At 55.2% G+C, this 14195-nt stretch overlaps 1 protein-coding gene across 1 annotated transcript in view; it reads right to left on the minus strand.

The window, feature by feature from the left end:
• The window catches only part of ACTN4 (actinin, alpha 4), a 76585-nt gene that overhangs the window by 2742 nt on the left and 59648 nt on the right, over nucleotides 1-14195 (minus strand). Inside the window, exons 11-21 of the mRNA XM_008573954.1 lie at nucleotides 12366-12771; nucleotides 11621-11768; nucleotides 7897-8047; nucleotides 4782-4890; nucleotides 4419-4559; nucleotides 4134-4316; nucleotides 3907-4041; nucleotides 2566-2745; nucleotides 1482-1628; nucleotides 504-584; nucleotides 140-205 (exon numbers count right to left, since the gene is read on the minus strand). Coding sequence (XP_008572176.1) covers nucleotides 140-205; nucleotides 504-584; nucleotides 1482-1628; nucleotides 2566-2745; nucleotides 3907-4041; nucleotides 4134-4316; nucleotides 4419-4559; nucleotides 4782-4890; nucleotides 7897-8047; nucleotides 11621-11768; nucleotides 12366-12771 — 1747 coding nt within the window. The remainder of the gene's footprint in view (nucleotides 1-139; nucleotides 206-503; nucleotides 585-1481; nucleotides 1629-2565; nucleotides 2746-3906; nucleotides 4042-4133; nucleotides 4317-4418; nucleotides 4560-4781; nucleotides 4891-7896; nucleotides 8048-11620; nucleotides 11769-12365; nucleotides 12772-14195) is intronic.

Genomic DNA, 14195 nt, shown 5'->3' on the forward strand with positions numbered 1-14195 from the left:
TGGTGGCTGCAGCAGCAGTAGTACCACCAGCAGTAGTAGTGGTGGCAGCAGCAGCAGGTGGAATGGGGGGAGGAGGAGGAGGAGGAGGAGGAAGGGGAGGCAGCGGCCCTGCGGCCGGGGGGAGGCAGAGGCTGCATACCAGGCTGTATCCTGTGGAGATAAGCAGAGCCCTGAAGTCATCGGAGTCCATGCTGCCTGTCTGCTTCTGCTCCGAGGACGCAGGCATAGCAGAGGAGGCCAGGCCCAGAGTAGGCAAGAGGGGCCGCCCCACGTGCACAGCGGGCAGACAGGACAGTGGCAGGGGAGAAAGAGGAGGCCCCGAGAGACCAGGTAAGGGGGAAGGTGTCCAGAGAGGCACGGGCAGGAGGCGGTAAGAGAGCCAGTGAAATGGCACACACGATGGCAGGGGTGGAATGGTGAGAGGGAGGGGGAGAAAGAAAGAAGGAGAGAGAGAGAGAAGAGCAGTTAATGCCACGGTCCACTAGGGCCCAGGGTGCGCGTACCTGCCGGTCGTTCTCCACGTCGTAGCCCAGGCTGATGAGGCAGGCCTTGAACTCCTCGGGCCCCAGCGCCCCACCATGGTCCTGCCAGGGCCATCCGGAGGCAGGTGTGGAGACCAGGGAGGGGTAGTGTGGAGACCCGGCCAGTGCAGAGGTGGGAGGGGGCCAGGGCCACATGCAGAGGGCAGCGGGGGAACACATGGGGGAGGGAAACACATTGTTAGAGACGATGTGGTGGACAAGGTCATGGCCGGGGATGAGTGGAGCAGGTGGAGGTGCAAGCCCCTTTCATCCTGCCCTCTGCCTGGGTGGCCCAGTAGCAGGCAGAGGCCTCCCTCACCTTCTCTGCCCCAGAGCAGGGGAGGAGCTGAGTGGTGCAGAACTGAGGATTGTGTCCTGGGACTCGTGGGAGAGAGGGGAGCTCTCCTTGCCTTCACGATTTGGGGTGGGAAAGAGGGGACTGCAGTATACCAGCTGGGGACATGAGGGGCTGCGGCTGCACATTCTTACCCACAGAGGCCAGGCAGGTCACACATCGGCCCAGCAGGGTGGGCTGGGGACTGGGGCAACTTGGGTGCTCAGGGCCCATCTAAAGGGGCAGCCAGACCAAATCTGAATTTTAAAAACCCTGTGTGTGTGCGTGGGCCAGATTCATGGGGCCAGGTCTCAAATCCCGGGCGTGCTGGGACTTGATCTCTCTCAGGGTCTCATGGGCGGGTTGGTGAGGATGTAGCCTCGGAGGGTGAGGCTTGGGAGCCCCCAGCTCCTTGCTTCTCCTCATGTGTGAAGCTGCCCACACCATGGGTCAAGGCACTGCACCCCATTCCTGTCAGTGGCTGGGGCCCTGCCCACCCTGTGAGCCGTGGCTGATGGTGAGCAACTGGATGTGAATGAACGAACAGAGGCAAAGACGGAGGAGGGCAAGATGGGTGACAGTGACAGGGGAGGGAAGACACCTAGGAGGCAGAGGGAGCTGCTCACCTTGTCGAAGTGGTTGAAGGAGGCCCGGAACTCTTGCATCTGCTCTTGGCTGATGCCCTTGGCATCACGCGTGAGGATCTGGTTCTCGACCTCATTGATGGTGCGGGCGATGGTGGTGAGCAGCTGCTCCCAGCCCACGCGGATGTGCTGGGGAGGAGGGCAGGCATGATGGTGGGCAGGCGGGGCAGCAGGGTGCTGTGCTGAGTGGGGTGCTGTGGGGGTCAGGCCTGCCCTGGGGACTCTTGCCCAAGTGCTACTCCAGCCCTACGTTCTCCTGTACACCTCATCTGAATACAAGGACACAGGCTGTGGTCTCCCTGTTGCCTCTGCCAGCCAGCAGGGTTTATGAAACTGTGGTGTAGCTCCCAGTGACAGACACAGCACAGGGGGCAAGGACCCAAGATACATGTGTCATGATCCATGTGGAAACTTTTTAGAGACACACTGGTCAGTGATTAACAATTGTCCCTTTGGGGGAACAAAAACTAACTTTGGCTTGTGACATCTGAAGATTTGCATGGTGTAGATACTCTCGCCATGGACAATTTCAAGTTACCGGTATGACAGCGACCAGCTCGTGAATCCCTGGTACGCAGTTAGCCCTTGGTGAGCTGGTGCACTGACCGGCACATGCTAGCAGGGTTGGGGCCACGGGGATTGGAGGTGGAGGCAAATGTCGCCCCTCCCTGATCCTGGGTAAGCTTGTCCTGAGATGGACAAGCGGAGCTAGGGAAACTGATATTTTTTTTTTTTTTTTTGAAAGATGACCGGTAAAGGGATCTCAACCCTTGACTTGGTGTTGTCAGCACCACGCTCAGCCAGTGAGCGAACCGGCCATCCCTACATGGGATCCGAACCCGGGGCCTTGGTGTTATCAGCACCGCACTCTCCCGAGTGAGCCACGGGCCGGCCCGGAAACTGATTTTTAAAACTGGGTGAACATTCTTGTCTAGTCTTTTCAATCATTTTAAAACAGGGTAGGAAAAAAGAAGCTCAAGAACACAGCAGACATCTCTTTCCTCCTGGGCAAAACTCATTCTGAACGTGGAGCTTGGCCTGGGCGGCCACAGGAACCGGGCCTCACCTCCATGGTGTAGTTGGTGTGCTTGTTGTCAAAGATGAGGGCCTCCTGGATGAGCTGGTGCTGCTGCTCCAGCAGGTCCAGGTTGGGCTTGTAGTCCACGATGCTCTGCTCGTACTGCTTCAGGTGGCTCAGCTGGTCCTCCAGGGTCCCATTCATCTCGATGGAGATGCGCCCAATCTCCTACAGGGAAGGGGGTACCGCAGGCGGGTTGACGTTGGTGCACCCTCCACCACCCCAGCCACCCTGAGCAGACCTCTCCTGCTACTGGCCCACCCCCTGCCAGTGGCCCCCCTGGGGCCTTTGCCACGCATGGGTCCTCTGAATTAGAAGGCCTGCTGCTCGTGACCATCCCCCTGCAGTCCTGCCACGAGGGGAAGTCTATCTGTGCCACGTGCTTCACACGCCTCATCTCACTGTACCCTTGACTTCTCTGTGAGGCCTAGGATTTTGACAGGCCCTGACTGCAAACATGAAAACTGAGGATCAAGGAAGGCAACCCAGACTGGGCTGACTTCAGAACCTGTGGCTCCTGGCCAGGGCATCCCTTGCCCTTGGCTCCTGAGAGTTGCACATGTTGGGGAGCTGACACGGAACATACAGGCTGACCTGCCTGGCATCTATGGCCCCCTCAAGAGCTTGTTGAGTTTAAATGAGGCTGTGGCTGTCAGCCTGGTGCCTGGCATGTGGCTAGTGCTCGGTGGGTGGTGGCCAGAGTCGCTATTAGCAGCACTGCAAACCCTCCCGCAGCTGGGTCCTGAGGGTCCCTAGCAGGCATGCAGTGACCGTGGACTGTTCTGCTCACAGCTACACTGCAACACTCATAACAGGGCCGGCACAAAGCGGCACACAGAAGATGGCTGTTGAGGGAATGAAGCAACTGTTTCCATCACCATGTTGGAGATGAGAGAAGTGAGAATCAGGGGTTAAACTGTGCCTGAGGCTCATGATCATTAGCCCAGGGCAGAGAAGAGGCTTGAAGCCATACTCATTCAACTCCTCAGCCAAGTTTCTCTGTGGGGGGCACTGCCTTTTTCATCGGTACACACACTGTCTCCACTTGCAATGGTCCAACTTAAGATTTTTTTGACTTTACAATGGGTTTCTTGGGAGGTAACCTCATCATAAGCTGAGCAGCTGTAATCTTGCTGACCCTCCTAAGCCTGCGATGTGACTAGGGTTCCCAGCTGGCGAGAGTGGGGATCAGATCTACAAGGCCTCTAACTCTGCTGTCCCAGGGACCACTGGCAACCTCCTCACCAAGGGGGCTCATCCAGGGCTCTTCCTCAACTTTACCCAGAGTTTGCCTGGGCTCAGCAGAGCTGGGGGCCCTAGCACCCTCACCTCCATCTTGGTCTGAATCCAGGGCCCCACAACATTGGCCTGGCTGGCGAACTGGCGGCGGAGATGCTCATTGGACTGCTGCTTGCTCTGCTCCTCCAGGAGGGCATGGTCCCGCTTTGGCACCAGCTGCTGCACCTGGCAGAGGGAACGCCCAACAGGAGCAGTCAGGGTGGTGGCCCCTGGGCCTGACCGGCCCACCCCAGCCCTCCTGATGGGCCCTGGTCCACCTTCTCCCACTTGGAGTTGATGATCTGGGGGGTGACGGTGGTGTAGGGGTTGCTGCCTGACAACTTGATGTGGTTGCTCTCGGCGATCCTCTGGGCCTCCTTGTGGATGGCCAGGATGGCCTCTCGCTCCCTGTCAGCATCGGGCAGGGTCGACTTGAACTGGTCATGGGCTGAGATCAGGCCCTGGTGGGAGAAGTGGGAATGAGGGGGCATCCTGGCCCCACAGAGGTGCCCTCTGAAGGGAATATGGATAGGTGTGTGTGTGTGTGTGTGTGTAAAGCAGACCTCGATCTCCTCGATGGTGTGGACGATGAACATGTCCTGGAGGTCCTCCATGGCACTCTCCATCCAGTTGTTGAAGGGGGCAGCCCGCTTAGCGTACTCCAGGTGCAGCTGATCAATGGTTTCCAGCTGCTTCTCCGTTTTCTGGTGTATGGGGGCGGGGAGAGGGACAGGGACAGAGGAGGGAATGCAGGTCAGTCAGTGAGCAGGAGGGATGGAGAGGGAGGTGTCTGGGACACTGAGGGGTCAGGGAAGGTCCCTCTGGGGGGGCCAGGGGAAGCCCACAGGTCCGGAATCATTCATATACCCCTCCAGCCCCAGGGCAGCAGGGTACAGGGATCCATGGGTAGCATTAACTCTCCTCACCTCCAGGGCTTCCCTGCGACTGTGGGTCAGGGAACCGAGAGTGTCCCACTGGTCGCAGATCTTCTGACACCGGGTGTTGACATTGTGGGAGTCATAGTAATCCAGCTCACTGTGGGCCAGGCACACAGCAATGAGACCCAGCAGGGACAGGCAGGGGGTATACTGGACCCATCTGCCCCCAGGGTCCTATGGGTCCCAGGCCCTGGTATCAGGGGACAGTCAGCATTCAGGGATTATCAGAAATCATCACCTCCCCCCACCGTCCCCTGCTCTGGCCCATGGCACTCCTAGGTCACAGAAATGGGGGAGGGGGGGTGACAGAGGAGCAGAGGTGTCCTGCTCATAGTAATTCATCACCCACTCTGCCCACTGCAAGCTAACTTGGGCGGGGGGGTCCTTAGAGTGTGGCCCTTTAACCAGGCCTGGTATCTACAGTGCTTTTTTCTTTTAGTAATTCATCACCCACTCTGCCCACTGCAAGCTAACTTGGGCGGGGGGGGGTCCTTAGAGTGTGGCCCTTTAACCAGGCCTGGTATCTACAGTGCTTTTTTCTTTTTTTTAAAGATGACCAGTAAGGGGATCTTAACCCTTGACTTGGTGTTATCAGCACCACGCTCTCCCAAGTGAGGCATGGGCCAGCCCTACAGCGCTTTTTTAAAGAATGTCTAGCAGAGTGCAGTGGTTAAAAGGGTTCTGTGAGTAAAAAAAAAAAGGATGGGCTCTGAAGCCAAATCCCCAAGGTTTGGATTCTTGGTCTAATATTTTTTACTTGTGTGACCCTGGCCAAGTACATTCCCTATTCTGGATACTTCAGTTTTCTCATCTGTGAAATGAGAATGGGGTTATTGTGAGGATGCAGTTAATCAATACATGTAAAGTACTTAAGCAGCCCTTCGCACCTACCTAAAAGTAGCAATAGTTACTTACTAAAAATTTTATTTTATATTAGTGGTCTTTTAAAAAAAAAAAAAAAAATATATATATATATATATAACTAGCCTGCAATCTCATTCTAAGCAATCAATCATATATGAGGGTGCTCAAAAAATTTGTGAAAAAACAGAATTAAAAGGTAATATAAATCTTTCCACGAACTTTTTGAAAACCCCTCGTATTTTAGAAAAGAAGTTGATTTGAAAAGGCAAATAAATAGTGGTATAGGTATTATTATTTAAATGACCATAGCCCGAGAAACACTGGGCCAACAGAGTCATTGCTGGACTCCACCCCCCAACCATACTCCCTGTCCCTCCACCCCCTTCTATCAGCAGCCCCAAGACTCCTGCCCTCCCAGGTCAGACACTCTCAGCAGCAGGCTCCCAGGGAGTCCTACTCTGGGGCCTGGTGAGGGGTAGGGGCAGGGAACAACTCTGTGGGAGGAACAGGTGAGCCAGCCACAGATGGGCAGGTAGGATACAGGGGCCAGAGCAGAGCAGGCAAGGGCTAGGACCTTGTTCCACAGTGGGGCCAGGCAGCCTGGGTTCTATTCCTGTCTCAACATGCCCTAGCTGTGTGACCTTGGGCAAGCACCTTGGCCTCTCTGTACACTGGGTCCCCTTCTGTAACACGGGGCTGCTGGGGGATTAAATGAGCCAGTCCGTATGGAGCACTGAGTGCTCTGTGACTTTTTGCTGTCGCCATCCATCAGCACTTGGCAGGGCTGCCACCAAGCTCATCCTGGACAAACTGCGGCCCTTTCTGATTCATCCCTGGGCAAATGGACAGCACCCAAGCAGCCCTCCCCTTCTCTCCTCCGGGGCTGCTGTCCAGAAAGTTGCTTCAGGGACCGCCAGTTCCCCAGCTCAGGGTAATGGGTTTCACATGGCTATTACCCAGTGCCTGAGAAGTAGGCTGGCCTAGAATTTATTCCAAGTCTGTTTCCTACCAGCTTCCAGGGGCTCCCCAAGTCAACTGGGGAGCCTGCCCATGTACCACCCCCTACATCCCAAGGGTGGCTGCATCTGTGGCTTTGTTTTCCTTGGCCTGGACATGCTGGCTGCAGGATCCCTAGGGGCGCCCCAACTGTGCCAGATAGGGATGCTGTGGTTGCCAGCACTGTGTGGGCCCCCCAGTACTTCTGCCTCTGGGTGAGCAAGTGGGGAACCCCCGATTTGTTTTCCTTGGCCTGGACATGCTGGCTGCAGGATCCCTAGGGGCGCCCCAACTGTGCCAGATAGGGATGCTGTGGTGGCCAGCACTGTGTGGGCCCCCCAGTACTTCTGCCTCTGGGTGAGCAAGTGGGGAACCCCCGAAGCACTTGAGCAATGGAAAGGAGGGAGCCAGGGATGAAATCAGCCCTGCCTAGTATGGGGCTCCACTGGGCATCATAGCTGGGCCCCAGTCTTGGAGGAGCAAGTAGAAATTTGGGGATGACTGTGGCTGTGGGGAGGTCTATGGAAAGGGCAGTTCCAGCCAAGGATCCTATTTTTGAGCAGACAGCTATTTTGGGAGCCCTGCCACCTCTCCAGGGCCTGCAGATTTTCCATGAAGTAATGGCCTGGGCCTCCCACTCCCTGGGCCCTCCCTGCTGCTGGCCCTGAGCTGGTGGTATAAGGCCCCCATTCTCTGGCTCCAGAGGCTCAGTGTACTAATTGTGTACACAAGTTTATCTGACTAGGGTGGGGTAGGGAGGGAAAGAACTCGGCTGCCTGGACGCTCTTACAATAAATGTATTCTGAGCAGGAGAGAGGGAAGGGGCCAGGCAGAACAATGGGCTCACTGTGTAGCCTGGCTCCCTCAGCGGGGAGTGGCTAGGAGCAGGAGAAGCTGGGTGGCACAGCCCATCAGGGGCCAGGGGCCCTACTTGGTGTGGCAGACAGGGGAGGTGGAGCCCAGGGACCCCTAAATCCTGAGGAATCAGGATAAGGGGCCAGAGACCTCCCCTCTGTTAGAGAATCTAGATCCCTTATGTTTCTCATCCAGGGTTGAGACAGGAAGGGCAAAAGGCATTATCTTGTAAGGCCCTTCCCTGGTATCTGAAAGGAGGTGAAGGTGGAGGGCTGGGGGACCCCACTCCAGGCCTTGAGGCAGGCTGGGCTTTGGGATACTGCTACCATGGCTCTGGGAAGGCTGTTGGAGGGGAGCAGGTGACAGGACGCCATGAGCCCACACGTACTTGAGCTCCTGGGCAATAGCCGCAATCTGCTCCACACGGTCTTGGTGTGCAGCCAGGTCACTCTCGAAGGCTTCGTGCTTGCGGATGAGGGCTTTGATGTCAGACAAGGTGGCCGTCTCATAGTCGCGGTGCTTCAGCATGGCTTCCTTCCCTGGGGTGCGGGCAGAGAAGCACTTAGACAACAGCACGGAGGCTATGGGGCTGGAGTCGAGAGGGGCTGTCCAAGCAGAGGCAGGGAAGCAGGGAGATGGGAACTCCAAATCCTTCCTTGCTGAGGATGATGACATGAAAGCTAGAAACTTCCAGAACCTTCCTTCTTGTCCTCCAGGGATCTCCAAGCCCAACTATGTCCTAAACAAACCTGGAAGATACTTTGGGGTTGGTGGGCCTCAGACAGATATCTCAACTCAACCCATGTGTTCTAAACTTAGTGCCATTTATTGGTAGCAGATGACAGGAATCAAACTGTGGTACCACAGCCAGAAAGTTAGATACCCACTTTTGGAGGGTTGTGAGCTGGAGAAGCATGTGGGGCTGCAGCTCATGCCCCAGTAGGGTCAAAGAAGGGGATGTGCTGGAGTAAAGGTTCTTCCAGGAGTTGACCTCTGTACCTGCACCTGGCTCTTTGGAGCTAGGTTTCCCTGGGTAGTGGCTCTGTCCCACATCTACATGCCCCATACTGTTCTAAGGCTTCCTGTGTGCACTGGGGCAAGGCTCATCACCAGGCCCTTTGAAGGAAGGGAGGAAGACTGTTATTAGTCCTGGAGCCTGCTAATTATATACCCCAGAACAAAAATTAAAGTAAGTCCTGCAAGCAAGCTAAGGTATTGCAGAGAACTAAGGGGAAAATGCCAGCCTGGGAAGGTGGCTAGGACCACCAGCTCCTAAAGGGGCCTGCTTCAGGTAAGCTACCTCGGGCTTCCTTTGCAGTGGCAGCTCAGAGACCCCCTCAGCTCTGTCCCAGAGCATCTGACAGGCAGCTGCCTGCTCGGCAAATGGACTAGGAGCTCTCTGGGCCTGTTCCTTTATCTGTGAAGTGGGGCCAACACTAGCACCTAGGTTTCTGGGCGCTGTTCTCAAGTTTCGGTGACTTGACATTTGAGGATGGTGAGCACAGAGCCAGTACTATCCTCATCTCAGTCACTCCCAGTCTCATGTGTCCAGCAACTACAGCCACCCCCTAGGATCGGTCCTAGAACTGGCGCACAAAAGGTGGGCAGCCTGCGAGGCTCTGACTCCATTTGCCCTACCGCCCAAGGCCTGCGGCAGGAGGCTTAACCACAAAGGCTAGCTTGCAATTCCCTTCTCCAAACTGCTTTCTCCCACGGTGGGAACCAGAAATAGCAGGTTAGCACTCTCTCTGCCTCAGCAGAGTCTCAGTGAGGAAGCTGGCAAGGGGTGCACTAAGAGGAACTGGAGGAGTGGGCTGTGGCCACAGCTGCCTTGGATTGAGTCCAAGGGGCAGCTGGAAAAGGGACGAGGGGGCTCGCTGGTTTCTGGTTTTATCCCCAGGAAACCCAAGTCCCACTGAGAACCCAAGTCCCATGGACCCTCACCCCTGCAGGCTATGGCGATGGTGTGGGGAACAGAGTGATGGTGCCTCAGGCCGACCCTCAGAGCCCACCTGCACCCAGGGCTGAAGAGGTTGCCAAACTGGATTCCAGGGGTGTAGATGGGCTAGGTGGCCAGCCAGTCCTCCAGTTTTGCATAATTTGTTTCTGAGGACAGAGGTCTTGGGAATGAGTGTGGGCAGGTCTGCCTGGGGGCTCTGGGCTGACGTGAGGAGCAGGGATAGATGCCAAAGTGCCTGTAGGTGAGGTGGACATCCAGCCAGGCAGTGGTGGGCCAGGCGTGTGCGGAGGCTGTTGAGACAGTTTGGCCCTGGCCCAAGACTGAGCTGACTTCTAAATGCTGTCAGGTGAAGGCCAGCCCTGAGTTCATTCCCAGGAAAGGAGCACTGGTGGGCCATCACACCCACAGCCTGGGACAGAAGAGCTGATAACGCAGACTGACAGGCCCCCACGAGGGAGATCCACAGGGACGACACCCAGAGCCTCCATGGAGGGATGGAGATGCAGCACATGGACAATGACAGCAGGGGACATTTCAGTCTGAGCATGGGACAGGAGTGCTATAAAATCCACTTATGTGCCCAAAGGCCCACTGACAAGAGAAATGCAAAAATTTGCTGGCCTGAGAGCTCCTGTGCAGGGACCTCACCTACCTGGGATAATACCAGGGCCAAGCACAGGGAAGAGGCTCAAGAAATGTTTGCTGAGTGAATGAACAAATGAACTAAACACCAGCCTCCCGCAAGATGGCATCACAGCCAACACCCCCCCTCCTTGCGTAGGCACCATTTCTACAAGGTATGAGGGAGGTGCCCTAGCCTCACTCTTCCTGCCTCACCTTCCGTTTTCTCCTCCTCCGCATTCTTCCCCTGGCAGAGAAGGGATTAGGGTACTGCTCTGGATCTGGCAGCTGCTGCTGGAGAACAGCCGGGCTGAGCTAATGAGAGGAGGGCAGAAGCTGGGCTGCAGCCAGGGATACAGGGCGAGGCGGGCACAGGTCTGGGGATCATGCAGAGTTGCATGCTCAAATGCTGGCTGCAACAGGGAGGGCTCCCCATGGGTGCCTCTGGGTAGGGGTCTCAGCATCTGGTCAGAGTTGGGGCCGTCTGCCCAAAAGTGGCTCAGTGAGGCTCTCATGAGGAGCTGCAGGATTGGGAAGGACAAGAAACTACGCTGAGCAATGACGCAAGGAAACTTGAGTCAGCTGGTCAGAGTCGTGGCAGGAGGGCCAAGAGATGGTGTGGAAGGGGGCAGCCAGAATGAGGAGGGAGGGAAGCCAATGGATGGCTCTTCCAGCTATCCCAGGCACTGGCACTTTTCTGAAGGCTTTCAGGCCTCTGGGATCTGGAATCTCAACCCTGGTGTAGGTCCCGACCAAGGGCCAGGGACATGATGGAATTCTACACCCTGAGCCAAAGGGACAGACAGCTGCAGGGCTACTGAGAAATGGGAGGCAACACTGCTCTTTTAGGAGAAGTCATCTGCAGGGAGTGCTATGCCCCTTGGAAGGTGGCTCTGGGCTGGGGTGGGAGGTGGGAAGGAGCCCCAAGGTGGCCCACCGGCAGGGTAGGTGGCTGGCAGCCCTGGAGTATTGTCTGCAGGCCAGGCCCCAAAGCCAGGAGGTGGCTCCCTGGCTCTACCTTTAACAAATGTGCTGGTGAACACTGACCGAGCAGCACAGGCTCTTCAGTGTGAAGTCCATGGTCACAAAGGGTGTGGAAGAGGGAAGGCAGGCTGAACAAAGGGTGCCAGGATGAGAGAGCTATGCCTCCCACACCAGCCGTGGATCAGGAGGGAAACTGTCCTCAGGGAAGACATGTCAGAGAGGACAGGCACAGGGTCACTTCCCTAAAGAACTGGATGGGGCTTGGCTGTGTTCCTGGATGACTGAACTTTGTGACCCAGGAAGGGGCCCACCTATAAGTAATCTCTGAGGAAAGAGCACACTGGACAGTAGGAGGACCTGGCCCATAACTGTTCCTCGCTGCCTGAGGCTGGATGAACCCAAAGCAGCATTTCTGACCTATATGTCCCGAGGGGCAGGAAAGAGAGCCTGATAAACAGACCTGGTGCGGGAGGGGCTCTGTGTGCGCACGTGCATGTGCAGATGTCTGAGAGACAGAAAAGGAGGGAGGGAGCCGGGAGGACCGTACCATCGGTCCAGGCCTCATGGATGGAGGCTTTCTGCCGGAACTTCTCAGCCAGGTGGTCGAGCCGCTCCAGCCTGCGGATCTCATTCAGCAGCCACTCCTCATAGCCCTTCTCAGCCTGCTCCAGGTGCTGCCAGCCATTGTTGATGTCCTGTAGGGCCAAGAGAGGGCAAGGCTATCACTGCAGAGTGGGGACACCTAGCAGGGGGATGCCTCCCTGAGGGATGCTGATAGAAAGTCAGCAGAAGTGGGCTGGGGTCACATCTATCCCCTGCTTTGCCATATATGTGCCTAGATGGGGCCCAGCACACGGCAGGTGCAATCAATTCTTCTGGATTAAATGAATGAATGTATGAAAGAATGAATGAATAAATGTATGTCATGGATGAGGTTATGGAAGCCAGAAGGTAACTGTCCGGGGCATATTATATCCTCCCCTGATAAAGGACCTCAGTACTTGGTGAACCTGGAGTCGTGGCAGACTGGGGGTCCAAATTCAAACAATTCCACACAAACCGTGGTTTGGGGGTGGTTATAAAACTCTGTGTATAAAACATGGGAGTAATGGGTGAGCAGTGGGGAGTGTGGTAAAGTGTAAACTGTACCCCTCACCCCAAAGGCTGTGTGTTCTGGTTAAGAAAGACTGAACCAGCCAAACAGCGAGCCTGCCTCTGCTCCCTACAGCCGCTCTTGCATTCAGCAGCCCACACGCCCCCTGGCCGCCCTTGGCCCAGAGCCCAGCGCTCACCGAGACCATCTTGCCCTCAGAGGGCATGAAGGCGGGCCGGTTGCTGAGGCGCAGCTTGGTCTGCAGTGTGTTGAAGTTGATCTCCAGCTGGCACTTCTCCTGCACCTTGGGTGGCTTGTGGACACGCCGGTAGTCACGGAAGTCCTCCAGCTTCTGCTGCATCTCCTGGATGGTCTTCTGGGGCACGCGGTCCTCCAGCCAGGGGATAGTGCGCCGGATCCACTCCAGGAGCTGTGGGTCCGCAGAAGCCATGGGGGCTCTGCAGGGGCCCTCAGAGCACTGACAGGCTGCCCCCAGCTTATAGGCACATGGGATCTGGATCTTCGAGAGCTCCATCCTGGGGGTTATCCCTGCTCCCCAGACCAACTTCTCCATGATTCCTGCTGGGACCCCAGAGCCTGGAATTCTGGGAATGTGTGCCCACTCTGAACCACTGTGCAATTCTCTGGCTACTTCGTTTGTGCCTTTATTCTTAGTCTTTCTTTCCCTCAAACCTAAGTGGAGGACCCTCAACTCCAGTGCCCCTCCTCAGAAGGCCCCACATCATGCACTATCATGGGACCTGTCTCCAACACCCTCACTGCTTCATGGTTCAGTGCCTCAAGGGCAGGGGCTGGCAAGCAAGGCTGGCTTGCTCTGTGGTGGCCAGTGTATGCACAGGGCCTGGGATATAAAAAATTAGAATATAAAATTGAAAAAAAGTAATGTATTTTTGTGAGCTACTTAGATCTTTGATGGAGTGAGGAAGGGTACAAACAGGCAAAACAAACTGGACATTCTAAAACAGTTCTACTAGAGGGTGGTGCTGATAACACCAAGGTCAAAGGTTTGGATCCCCTTACTGGCCAGCCCCCAAAAAAAAAAAAAAAAAAAAAAAAAAACCCAAAAATCCCAGAAGAAAAAGTTAAACAGTTCTAGTAGAGGTAGAATTGGTTATTTTCCAGCATGGACATGCTCGGAGAAGTGGTTCCCAAATGCCAATCTCTGGCAAAGTGAGAAAGCCAAGTACAAAGGAATCCACATGAGTACACATCCTGATGCATAATGCTGACTGCCCTTCTTGGCAACAGCTGGGGTTCTAAGAACACATTTTTACTTTGTCTTGGGGTTACAAATGATGGTGGTAACATATGGTAGCTTTTTCATTTTAAGTCTCTTTAACTTGGCAAAATAAGAAGTTGGCTACCCTAAGCTGGCTGTCAAATACTTTTCAAATTTTCCTGGTCCATAAAATCTGAAAGTCTGGGAACCACTAGTTCTAGAAAAGCAGTCAAATTACCGCTCTTTGGGAGCTTAAATTGTTTTGCTTGCTGGGGGACGGTGGCTGGCCAGTACGGGAATCCAAACCCTTGACATTGGTGTTATTGACACTACTACGTTCCAACCAACTGAGCTACCTGGCCAGCCTGTTTTTGTTTTTTAAATGTGGAAATTTTTAAAATAAAGAAGAGAATCCAGAAGAGATGTACTAACCACCCACATTCCCAACTGAGGTGCCAGGTTCAGGATCTGGGGTGGGGCTGCCTGGGTTTGAACCCCTGCTCTCTGTCCACTGGGTGTGTGACACTGGGCACATGCCTGACCCTCTCGGAGCCTAAGACTACCCATCTGGAAAAGAGGTAATATGAGCTCCCTCCTCACAGGGCTGTTGTGGAGATCGAGCAGATCCTGCTACTGAAGAGCTTGCACAGGACCTGCCGTGACAAACTTCAGCCTCACCCACCATCTTATCAGTTTTCAGTTCCCTCTTCATCTTACTGAATTAGTCCCTTCATGGAAACAAGGCATGGGAACAGGGATTTTAAAAAAGGCTCCCCAGGGCCGGCCCGG

The sequence above is a fragment of the Galeopterus variegatus genome, unplaced genomic scaffold (assembly GCF_000696425.1).
Source record: "Galeopterus variegatus unplaced genomic scaffold, G_variegatus-3.0.2 Scaffold973, whole genome shotgun sequence".
Lineage (NCBI taxonomy): Eukaryota > Metazoa > Chordata > Mammalia > Dermoptera > Cynocephalidae > Galeopterus > Galeopterus variegatus.